General features: G+C 38.0%; 1 protein-coding gene across 1 annotated transcript in view; it reads left to right on the top strand.

Annotated features, from left to right (window-relative positions):
• The first annotated feature begins 7,261 nt into the window (after window positions 1–7,261).
• The window catches only part of gnaz (guanine nucleotide binding protein (G protein), alpha z polypeptide), a 201,583-nt gene continuing 195,449 nt past the window's right edge, over window positions 7,262–13,395 (top strand). Inside the window, exon 1 of the mRNA XM_060843788.1 lies at window positions 7,262–7,999. Coding sequence (XP_060699771.1) covers window positions 7,277–7,999 — 723 coding nt within the window. The 5' untranslated portion in view covers window positions 7,262–7,276. The remainder of the gene's footprint in view (window positions 8,000–13,395) is intronic.

The raw sequence follows: 13,395 nt of genomic DNA, 5'->3' as shown, positions 1-13,395 counted from the left end.
ACTGTGTGGCAGCAGTGCTAACCACTGAGCCACCGTGGCGCCCTTTAAATACTCAAGTGTAGTCGGGGGGCATTGTTAATGGTAAAATATAACCAGGCAGAGTTTCATAATGGAAAGTTAAATGGATATCCCAGTGCTTCAACAGATGATTTGAGAAAAAAATTTCACTGATATGCAACTGCCCGCCTCAGAAGGTTGATGAAAGCCCACAATGTTTCGAGTATGATTGGAGATCACACTAAAGGAGAAGCAGTTACACCGCCCCATATATCTCAATAAAATGTGACATAAATTCTTGAAAAAAAAACAATGCAAACTGAGCTAAAGTTGGCATCAGGAGATATGCAATACCAGACTAAATGCCTCTTCATTCCTTCCAGAAGGAACCTCTGCTCTTTCCTTTGGCTTCCTTCCTAATCGCAGCAATTTGTGAGAATGATGCACACAGGACAAATCCTCTCACTCAGGGGTACCAGCATTAGTCTAATGTGCACATGAAATGAAGTACTGAGAGACACTAAAGTAAAAGGAACCGCAACAATTCTAAAAGTATAACGTTTGGCTCTCTATAAATGTTGACTTGGAAAATGGGGTTTTAAAAGTATTCATCAACTTAAAAATACATTCCAAAATGTTCATGTTGCTAATGCAAGTTTGAACTATTTTGAAAGGATTCTTCTGTTCTTAGGTTTTTGATGTATGCCAGCAAAAATTTTATAAACAAATGTTCTCCTGTCAATTAAAATGACGTCAGCAATGACCTGAAGGTCACTTCACTTCAAATTTGTTCAGCTGCTGCCTCAGTGACAGAAAATGGTTTTCCTTAGGTGGAAAGAAAGCGGTGACAAATTTAACGGAGGTCAGTATTACAATAAGAGATTTTAAAGAATCTTTTGACAGATTGCTGTCAACTTTAAAGCAGGTCAACATTAACACATTGTTTTTAAAAAAACACAAAATTAGCACCCTTCCCATTTTCTCTCTGTGTTTATGTTAACAATTTAAAATGTATAACAAGGGAGTGCTAATGATCTCATCCAAGCATGTGGCTGAAAAGATTTGCAGAGCCCTACTATTGTAAAGAAGCTCAATATTGGATAGAGCCATTGACCGAGAAATATCCTGACTGTTTTTTCAAGTCTTTCCAAAGATCATTATCTTCCAAAACCATTTCGTTTTTTAAGTTTAAACAATGCTTACAAAATCAAAAATAATAAACATAAAAACACAGAGAATCTTAATTAGCATCTCCAAAAAAAAATCTAGGCTGTTGAATTAGAAGTCCCTTGGTGGGCTGGTTGCTTAAATAATAAAAACGTCATAACCATAAACAGGTAGCTCCATCTCCAATGCCATAGCTTCAGTGAAAATGTGGACAATATGTGTTAATGCGAGATGTCTACTGGTGCAGCGCATCCAGGAGTGAATCCTTTCTTGCATACATAGAAAAGGGATAAAGAGATGCAACCAGATTCGTTGAAAATTACAGATATAACATGGCCTACTTCTACTCTTATATCTCCATGAATCATTTCAGAACATACACATTACATCATTCACCAAACATTGCCAACAATAACGTCACACATCCCTCAACAAATATGGTCAACGCTACCACTCCCTGTTCTGATGATCACCTGATGAAGGAGCGTCGCTCCGAAAGCTAGTACTTCCAATTAAACCTGTTGGACTATAGCCTGGTGTTGTGTGATTTTTAACTCTGTTCTGATGGTAAGCCTGTGATGGTTATCTTTGTGGTGCACTGCAGAATAAAGTTGAGTGAAGGTATAGCTATCTCAGCCATGGGAGAAATTAATGCAGAAACCTATTTAACACAATGTTTAATTAAACACAAGGAAGACTATCCCTCTAATCCCATAGATCTGAAGAGATGTTTAATTTGTTTTTTTTCAGAGATTGATGCAAAATTAATGAATCTGCTGTCTTTGACAAAACATGACAATCCTTTGGAGTTTTTTGAAGAGAGCTACAGCTGAAGAGCAGACAGTAAGAACTATGTTAAAGATCAAATAGCAGGCAGAACATCGTAAAAATATAGATTATATAAAACAAATCAAATTACAACATCATTATTTAATACATGGCTGCTGGCTAGGCTTCATTTGATATTCTAACGGCAGAAAGTCTCTGTACACCAGCTGCACCTCCTTGTGGGATGATAGTGTTGCAGGACTTTTGGATCTTTTGGTCCTAAAAACAGCTTTATATCAGAGGAATGTTTTTTATTCACTTGCATTGATGGGCGAGAAAAGTAGCTGGACAGAAGGTCATTTTGCACTCAGCATTGAATAGATCTGACTCTTCATTCCATGTACATCACCAAGGAGGAGGGAATTTAAAATATTAGTTCAGGTGACTTCATTGAAAAACTGAAATGTAGAAAGTACAAAAGAAGAAGGTATATTCAGATAGTGCCTATCATAATCTTAAGATGTCTTTACAACAAATTAGATATTTCTTTGGAAGCATGGCCACTGTTGTTGCAAAGGAAAGTATCATAATAATGGTTTGAGAGTTTTTAAACAATGTATCAATTGTGGGATTTTGTTAATAAAAGATCATTGATGTTTGAGTTCAGCTATGGAGTTTGATTTGCTCTCCCTATCTAACTTACTGAAAATTTCCATCAGATTGAAAAAAAGAGATGCACATACACAAAGTAATGTGCATCGAAAAAACTAGTTTCGATGCACATTACTTTGTGTATGTGCATCTCTTTTTTTCAATCTGATGGAAATTTTCAGTAAGTTAGATAGGGAGAGCAAATCAAACTCCATAGCTGAACTCAAACATCAATGATCTTTTATTAACAAAATCCCACAATTGATACATTGTTTAAAAACTCTCAAACCATTATTATGATACTTTCCTTTGCAACAACAGTGGCCATGCTTCCAAAGAAATATCTAATTTGTTGTAAAGACATCTTAAGATTATGATAGGCACTATCTGAATATACCTTCTTCTTTTGTACTTTCTACATTTCAGTTTTTCAATGAAGTCACCTGAACTAATATTTTAAATTCCCTCCTCCTTGGTGATGTACATGGAATGAAGAGTCAGATCTATTCAATGCTGAGTGCAAAATGACCTTCTGTCCAGCTACTTTTCTCGCCCATCAATGCAAGTGAATAAAAAACATTCCTCTGATATAAAGCTGTTTTTAGGACCAAAAGATCCAAAAGTCCTGCAACACTATCATCCCACAAGGAGGTGCAGCTGGTGTACAGAGACTTTCTGCCGTTAGAATATCAAATGAAGCCTAGCCAGCAGCCATGTATTAAATAATGATGTTGTAATTTGATTTGTTTTATATAATCTATATTTTTACGATGTTCTGCCTGCTATTTGATCTTTAACATAGTTCTTACTGTCTGCTCTTCAGCTGTAGCTCTCTTCAAAAAACTCCAAAGGATTGTCATGTTTTGTCAAAGACAGCAGATTCATTAATTTTGCATCAATCTCTGAAAAAAAACAAATTAAACATCTCTTCAGATCTATGGGATTAGAGGGATAGTCTTCCTTGTGTTTAATTAAACATTGTGTTAAATAGGTTTCTGCATTAATTTCTCCCATGGCTGAGATAGCTATACCTTCACTCAACTTTATTCTGCAGTGCACCACAAAGATAACCATCACAGGCTTACCATCAGAACAGAGTTAAAAATCACACAACACCAGGCTATAGTCCAACAGGTTTAATTGGAAGTACTAGCTTTCGGAGCGACGCTCCTTCATCAGGTGATCATCAGAACAGGGAGTGGTAGCGTTGACCATATTTGTTGAGGGATGTGTGACGTTATTGTTGGCAATGTTTGGTGAATGATGTAATGTGTATGTTCTGAAATGATTCATGGAGATATAAGAGTAGAAGTAGGCCATGTTATATCTGTAATTTTCAACGAATCTGGTTGCATCTCTTTATCCCTTTTCTATGTATGCAAGAAAGGATTCACTCCTGGATGCGCTGCACCAGTAGACATCTCGCATTAACACATATTGTCCACATTTTCACTGAAGCTATGGCATTGGAGATGGAGCTACCTGTTTATGGTTATGACGTTTTTATTATTTAAGCAACCAGCCCACCAAGGGACTTCTAATTCAACAGCCTAGATTTTTTTTTGGAGATGCTAATTAAGATTCTCTGTGTTTTTATGTTTATTATTTTTGATTTTGTAAGCATTGTTTAAACTTAAAAAACGAAATGGTTTTGGAAGATAATGATCTTTGGAAAGACTTGAAAAAACAGTCAGGATATTTCTCGGTCAATGGCTCTATCCAATATTGAGCTTCTTTACAATAGTAGGGCTCTGCAAATCTTTTCAGCCACATGCTTGGATGAGATCATAGAGACAGCAATGATGGGACAATGTACAATTTGATCAGTTGCCATTTTGTTCGATGTCTGATGTCAAGCTTATCACTTTGGCTGCAAGCATGTCTGTTCATGACTGGTGCTGCAAATAGCTAATCCTTACACTGAAAACTTTATGCACCAGTAAGTTTCCTTGTTATGTTGTTAACTCTTTACTTCACTGCTCCTGCTGTACCCAAATCAGTAGGGAGAGTCACTTAGCAAGAGCCGACAATTAACTAATACTTGGCTAATGGATGTGTTTTATATGTGGGCTTCGAGTCCAGGCCAGCCAAATAACTTGTCAAATTTGAGCCCTAGATTATTATTCGAATGTTCAATCATTTTTTGAGGGGAGAGCAATTTTATTTATACAGGAAACTATGCATACAATTTGAATTTGTTCCATGAATAGAAAATGTGACAATAGTTGTGTTTTCGTTTTTCTTTGCTTACCTTAACAAATCAATCAAATAGCTTTTATAATGTGGATTAAAACAGTTGAACCATCTGCTCTGTATCAAAATAAATAAACCAATGAAAATGCACAAAAAATGGTTAAAAAAAAGCAATTTCAAAAGAGAGACTATTATTAAATTCAAATAAGTTACTGCAAGATCATGAGTGGGTGAAAGATATCAAACATCCTCCACAACAGTATTATTATTATTATTACAGAAAAAAATTGTACTTGTCGAAAAATTGTGTCTTTTTAAACTTCACATGACAGATCTCAGAGATTTCCCCCATTGATATGTGATAGTGAATGCTGATTGTTCACCAGTATTGATCGCTGCCTTGCTTATGACATGAAATTCTGCTATTTTTCACTTCAGAAAAAAAGAACAAAATCTTTTTTACAGATAGATCAGAATTAAAGCATTGTGGGAATGGTTAAATACATTGAAGAAATGTTGTGCTTTTTTTTAAAGTATTATTTGATATCCTAGATGAATATTAAGATTTGTTGTTCAAAACACATTTCATTTAAATTTTAGTATCATACAATCATTTATATTCATAATATCACTATATGACGATCTAAGAATTATAGATGATGGCTTGATTTTAATTCTACATTCTCAACAAAAATAAATCCGTTCCTTATCTGCTCGGAACCGAACCTCTACCTGGCATTGCCCATTTTGTTGCACAGATTGTGTGGGAACTGAGACAGTTGCTTAATAAAGGCAGAAGCATTGTGAACATGTGCAAATAGGGTGAACATATTTCAATAGGACCTGGTTACATTTTAATTGAGGTATGAGTGGAGGAACAACAGTAAGTTTCGCACCAGGCTAAATCAGGTCTGTAGACAGAAGCACCCCTCTGTGGGGAAGTTAGATTTTCCTCAGTGGAGCTTAGGGCATTCCTCCAGACCTCACATCTCCGGTTTCTGTTGGTTTAAACACTCCCTCTCTTCACAAATTACTTCCACTACAACGTTATCAACTCTGTCATGTGCATCATCCATGATTTACCTGCTTGCTGGAGAACTGCTCTAGACTGGATCACTAAGGAGAGTCGAAATGTGTGGCACTGAAAAGCACAGCAAGTCAGGCAGCATCCGAGAAGCAGGAGGGTCAACGTTTTGGGCATAAGCCATTCATCAGGATTTATGTCCGAAATGTCGACTCTCTCTGCTCCTCAGATGCTTCCTGACTTGCTGTGCTTTTCCAGTGCCACACCTTTCGACTCTGACTCTCCAGTCCTCACTTACTCTGGATCTCTAAGCAGCCTACTAATGCATTGCTGTGTTCTATTTACTTTGAACAGGCAACTGGTCGCAGCATGTTTCTGAGGCTGAGCTGCTGAAATAACCTGGCATTGAACATTTTGATCCAGACATCAAACTTAGACCACTGATTGCAGTTTAAACTTGACCTCTTCCCACTCCTCACCACCTGAAACCTGGTTAAAATTGACCCTTTCAGCCTTGAATATACTTGACAACCTATTCCTGTAATGTCATAACATTGTAAAGACTTTTCATTCAGTCACTGGCAGTGAAGCTCAAAATCAGGCTTGTTCAGTTCATAATGGGTCAGTGTCTATATAAGTGACTCACTCAATACAACATGTGTAACTTGGATACAGACCCACATTCACAGCTGTAATTCATGTAGTGCATCCAATCTTAGAGGTAACTATATCAAGCAATTCAGTAATGTATCAATTAAAGGAAGCAGTCTCAGCTGAACACAAAAAAAGGTACTTTTTGAAGCCATGGAAGTTGCAAGAATAGATCACTTATACAATTTAAAAATTCACCAGCTTTCTATTGTGGGATTAATAAAGCACGTAAATAATTTACAGCCTATTGTTCTCTTTCAAATAGTCACCATGTCAGTTCATCACCTACAGGAAAAGCAGTCCTAATGATTCACTTTGCTTTGTTTGGCAGATAAATTGGTCACTGATGGTTATACACACTGTTCAGGTTTGAAGTAACAGAAGCAAAGAACTGTGCATTTCTTCTGTACACTTAACACGAAACTCAAGAAAGAGACAGAGATAAGTAAGTGGGAACTGTGATCATCTAAATATATCTATCATCTCTAAAAAGGATGGATACTAAATAATGATGTCGGGGTGGAACAGAAATTTAAAGACACAAACTGCATTTCAGAAAAGGGAAAAGTATTCCATCAACAGGAATGAGCCATCTTTCTTGTATAAAGGAGGGGAATGCCATGACATCTGCTGAATTGAGGACCTATCAGTGGATGCTGCACTTCTTCGCTCACCCCTGCTGGGATTGACTGAATTGGTACTTACCTGTTTGATCATCTGGCACAGCTTTTACTTTTGTGCAAAGTACACAGCACACCTGACAAAAGCCTACTGCAGCAATCACTGTTGCTTTCGAGAAGTACAGGCAACTGCAACGGAAAGAACATGGGATGTCGTCAAAGCTCTGAAGAGAAGGAGGCAGCTCGGCGCTCAAGGCGGATTGATCGGCATCTGCGCTCAGAAAGTCAGCGCCAGCGTCGCGAGATCAAACTCCTTCTGCTGGGGACCAGCAACTCTGGCAAGAGCACCATTGTGAAACAGATGAAAATTATCCACAGTGGCGGGTTTAACTTGGAGGCATGCAAGGAATACAAGCCCCTCATTATCTACAACGCTATCGACTCTCTCACACGTATCATCCGCGCACTAGCTACCCTCAAAATAGAATTCCATAATCCTGACAGAGCCTATGATGCTGTTCAGCTCTTTGCCCTGACTGGACCTGCTGAAAGCAAAGGGGAGATTACACCAGAACTGTTAGGGGTAATGAAGCGCCTATGGGGTGACCCAGGTGTCCAGGAGTGCTTTTGCCGGTCCAACGAGTACCACTTGGAAGACAATGCAGCCTACTACCTGAATGACCTTGACAGAATTGCAGCATCCGACTACATCCCAACAGTAGAGGACATTCTGCGGTCAAGAGATATGACCACTGGCATAGTGGAAAACAAGTTTACTTTTAAGGAGCTGACATTTAAAATGGTGGATGTAGGAGGACAGCGGTCTGAACGGAAGAAATGGATTCACTGTTTTGAAGGGGTTACAGCAATAATTTTCTGCGTGGAGCTGAGCGGATATGACCTGAAACTATATGAAGATAATCAGACAGTAAGTAAATGCCCTTTTTTTTCTGGGTGGATGTTTTTTCTAGATCTTTCAGTTGATAACCATCACATGTAATTCCTGTGGTCTGCTCCATTATGTGCAATTTTTGTAACTGTTTATAATTTTAATGTTAGTTTGATAATTATACTGCTTTCTGGAATGGACCAAAAATTAAGGATTAATTTCTCTGTCTCACTTTAGATAGATGTCTATAATGATTAATTTGTAGTTTAAGCTACTGTGTAAGCTGTCATACATTTTAAGTAATAGAATCAGTTGCTGCCTTTGTTCAACAACAGCAATGAGGGCTCAGTTGTCACAATACTGAAGGGGATGTCTGGAATTTCTTCTGATAGTTTCCTCAAACATCCTGAGGATAGTCAAAATGTGCAGCTTTCAACCAATCACATTGCTTCAACCATATACTCAATTCTTACTACTTCTCCAAACAAACATGATCAAAAGACAGTGTATTAAATGGACAGGATGCAGTTTAGTTAAGGTTTTGTATTTCAAAATTATTGGCTTAAAGTTGAAGGAATAAAAGCTGCACATTTGAGACTGTGTTTTGCTGAAAAAAGCCTGACATTCCCTGAACTTCACTTGAACCCTGAAGCCTCATATCTGTTGTTATTCTAATTGTAATAATGGCCTGAGTTCTGCATGTGCAAAAACAAAATTATCATTAATTTCACTGCAGCACCTTAACGAATAATTCACTAAAAGACAATATTTGAAGTTAGACGTTTTAAGTTAATGAACTATTATATATTTTAATTGTTTCCAGAATATTTAGAGTACAATTTTTCTCTTTCAGGTGTGTGCCATTGCTACACACCTTGAAACATTATTGCACAAAAGAAAGATTATTCTATGAAGTTATTTTGAGTTAATTTTTTGTCCAGAATGATTGATTCAAAACCAGAGGTGCAAATCCTTAGCTTTCAGCTAAAGTGTTAATTTGCAACTTAGTTTTCTTATCAAATATTTCATGCTCTATTTGCCAGATGAACAGAGATAACTCTGAGTCAGCTGAGCTTCAGTACAACACATTGCTGTAACTATTGCTATGGTTACTAAAATGCATGAGGTTTTGTGAGGGATTAAACTATGATCAATTTGCTACAATAACCATTGGAGGCCAAGACCGTTTTACACAATATATGTATATACACAGATGATTTCTTGTCCCTGTCTCCTTCTAGTTCTTTCCATCACCCCACTCCCACCCACCCTCCACCACCACCACCAAGCTTAGCCATGGCTTTTCCAAAGTCTCTGGTTGCTATAGTGCCAGTTTCTCAGAGCAGTGACTATCTCTCATTTCCCAGCAACCAGCTAATCAGTTCTTATAGCTTGGTAACCAAATGCTGCTGTACGTGGCAGTACTAACTTACATAAATCAAGAGTTATTTTATGAGTGTTGAAGGCCTTGATGGTACTTAGTCCATGTAATTTGTATCGTGAACAACAAATGTTCATTTAATGCAAAAGCTGTCAGAAATCACCAAATGATTGTAGTTCAACTGGTTACATATATCTGTTAAAGTTTAATCTTTGGGTTTTGGCAACATGCCAAGTGTACCAATGTGCTGTTCCATATGTGTTTTTTTAATAGCTCTCCATACACAGAAAATCTCCAGTACTAGTTTTACTAATTACTTTTGCAGAGTGTGATATTTAGTACAGAGCTGGCAATGTAGTGGAGGAAGATAATGCTATTAAATCAAAGAGAACTGGGGAGATATATAGTAGAAAAAGAAATTGAGGGAATGAAAGACAGTCAGAGCATGATATTTTTAAACCTTTGTGGCTAACCAGATACACTACACTGATTTATTGCAGTTGTGATCCCATGATAGAATAATAGAAATGTCCACACTGAAGGAGACTCTGTAACCCATTATATCAGTGTCATGAGTGTGGTGCTGGAAAAGCACAGCAAATCAGGCAGCATCAGAAAAGCAGGAAAATCGACGTTTTGGGCAAAAGCTGATTCCTGATGAAGGGCTTTTGCCCGAAACATCAATTTTCCTGCCTCTCTGATGCTGCCTGACCTGCTGTGCTTTTCCAGCACCACACTCTTGGCTCTGATCTCCAGCATCTGCAGTACCCACTTTCACATTTTAACCCACGATATCAGTGTCCATACCACAAGGCAATTTATTTTGTTCACTATTGATGTAACAAAACTAAAAGAAACATAACCGTAATACATTAGGTGTTTCCTTTCTTCCAAGTTAATTATATCTACATCCTAAGCTAAAAGGTCAAGATAATTCCAAACATTTTAGCTGTACAGTTCTTTTCACATATATCTCATAAGCAATTACAGTAAAGAGGAAGGACATATGGTAAATGGAGATTAATGGATAGATTAGAATGAAGGCACAGTTGAGGGGAAAGGTTTTACAGATGTTACTGGTAGCAGGGAAAAGGCAGAGGGTATTGGTTAAAGAATGCTGGTGCATAGTGGCTTAACAAAAGGCAATAATATTGAAATGGAAAAGGGATGTCCAGAGAAAATACTGGTGTTAGAAAAATGGCTGCATTAAAATGCATAAGATAGAAATATATCATTCACATTTTTGTGGGTGAAGCTTGTTAGGTTTTCAAAACAAGAATATGTTTTAAAATTAACATATTGAATTGATTGTCAAGGAATTAAATTTCCTGAAGCCATTTTTTAAAAACTTTCTTTGAACATTTTTCTTTATTAGTTATAAAAATTTGAAGATGCATAAAATAATGTAATTTCACAGAGGTGTTAAAGACATTTTAGAATATATCATGAAACCTCCACAAATCTTATCTTACTGTTCTACTCTGAGGTTCAAATGGTTTTGGAAGGACTGGGTGATGGAAATATGATGGAAGGTCTGGGTGGGATGCTCTTCAGAGAGTCGATGGGGACTCAATAGGCCAAATGGCCCGCTTCCACACTGTAGGAATCCTATTCTTTCAGCAATATCAACAACAATGCCTTTAAGAACCGTTTGTTCAATTTACAATGACGTCCTTTAAATTATCACTTTAAAAAATCCAAAATAATTCAAATCTCAATTTGTAAATGACTGAAGAGTTATGAAAACTTGGGATATGTGACATGACCATTCATATAAAAACACGACAAGACAAATAAATTGTCTTAAAAGTTAATTCAAAACAATGATGAGGATTCACGTACTGTGGTACATAATTTTAAAATCAATTTGTTCAGAGATATTATGATTATCAGTATCCAACTCTCTGGAAATGAGAGCTTAATATTGACTTGCTGTTCTGGTATCCCTGACTGAAGGCTTAAGTGAATGAGCAGTTAGGACTTGAACCCAAATCTTCTGGACCAGAGGCAAGGACAATATCACTGCACCACAACAACCCATTTAGGGCAATTTTAATTGTGCTTATTAGGTTAACATTTAGGTTTCCATTAAAATTAGTTTGCATAATCGCAATCATATTGGACAGAATCTTACCAGGGTCTGAGTGACATGGGCTGTAACAGGATTTGTGGCAGAATTAGATGCAAAATCTGGTGAGGCCCATCTCAGCATCAGGAGTGTCTCACTCTTTTTTTATGGTTTTGACAAGCAGCGTGGTGAGTTTCTCATTTTGCAACAGCAAGTTACCAATTAAAGGGATTATGTATTGGTAAACACCCTGTTAATGGCTCAACTCTCCTCAGCTTTCTATCTTATCAAATGTGCCAAACAATCTATATGTTGCATAACTTTGATGTGGAAATCATAACAAGTACCTGGCAAATTAAGCTTGCTGTCAGCTCAAAAGGACATCCATGTTGGACACCAAGCATGAACATCTCAGGGCACATTGCATGGGCACCTGCCACACGCACCGCACATCTACAAAACAAATGACATTTGATATGCCCCTGCCTCGAAGAACCCTCATGACACAGCTTTGATCCACTTACAGAATGCTCTTTAATGCTGCACCAACAACTAATTGTGCAACATGGATTTTATTACTCTTTGCTTGCTATCATAGTACTAACTCACTTAAACCTTCAGTCGGGGATGTCAACACAGCAAGTCAATGTGGAGTTACTATGATCTCCACATAAGTGGTGAGGAATTGAATGTCAGGCAGTCCACCCCACCTTCAATCTTTCTGCCCTATTGTGGGGTATTTTCTCCTGGAATGAGAGAGGCGCAGGTATTACAGGAGATAAAAGTGTGTGCAGGTGATAAGGTGTCCCAAGCGAGTGAGTAGGCAATGCAGAGGGCATTCAGGGTTAACAATGTCAAAGCTTAGGGTGGATGGGAACAAGTGTGGGAAGATTTTGCAGGCAATAGTGAGAAAATAAGCATTGGTGGGAGGTAGCTATAAGAGCAGAGATGGAGCGAATGTAAGAGATAAGATAGTGGCACCTACACTAGTGTAATGGAAAATCTCATTGACCTTCTTCCTACAATCCTGGGCATTCCTTTGGATGGCTGAATGTTTTTAACCTGGGTGGCATGGCATGGTCATGTACCCCGATTGGTCCTGGGGGAGAATGAAATCCTGCATCTTCACCACCTGATCGAGCAGGACCTTCAGGTTCCTGCCCACGAAACACAGCATCCTTTGGCTACATGTCCAAGGCAAATATCTGGTACCATGCAGGGCAGCTCCAGACTTACAGTGCTTGGCCAGTGTAGGTCAGGTATCTACTGTATTCCCTTGTGCCCGCACCATCATTCAGCATTGGCTTTGAAATCACTGAATCCATCTTTTTTTGCTTTGGTGCATTTCAAAGCCAATGCTGAATGATGGAGCGGGCACAAGGGAATACAATAGATACCAGGATATTTGCTGAGTGGCAAGTTGTCCCGGGAATGGCACGTGGTAAGATGAGGCTCAAAACGGACATGACAGCTGGCATGGTGGCACGGTTGGTAGTGAATGAGGCAGTTTAGTCAGATATGACAAGACAGAAAAACTCAGTGCAACTCAGACAAAATCAGCAAAATGTAGATTTACACCATAGCCTTTTTATTAGCATAATAGCAGAAACTTCTTAATCTTCTCAATATGTACTCGCGTATAGATTGATCTCATGTATAAGTAGACCCCTTATTTTGGCCAAAAATCTGGTATTTTTCGTATACCTCATGTAAAAGTCGACCCTAGTTTTTCACGGGTCTCTGCCTGACCAAATATGCAGCCTTAAGGGGCATGATTTGTACATTTTTGATTCAAATGCAATACCTGGGTCATCCCATGTTACACGTGCCAGTATATATTTACGCAACGCGATTTTCAAATCGTTAAATCATACGTACAATACAACTTCAATTATCTGTACATCAATGTCCGACTTTCAGATTATCTGAACAAGATCTCAAGGTCCCGTAAAAAACGGCATTAAGCAACTCAGCATTCACTTATCA

The sequence above is a fragment of the Hemiscyllium ocellatum genome, chromosome 24 (genome assembly GCF_020745735.1).
Source record: "Hemiscyllium ocellatum isolate sHemOce1 chromosome 24, sHemOce1.pat.X.cur, whole genome shotgun sequence".
Taxonomy (NCBI): Eukaryota; Metazoa; Chordata; class Chondrichthyes; order Orectolobiformes; family Hemiscylliidae; genus Hemiscyllium; species Hemiscyllium ocellatum.
The sequence above is the reverse complement of the archived record's forward strand: the minus strand, read 5'-3'. Positions and strand labels throughout refer to the sequence as shown.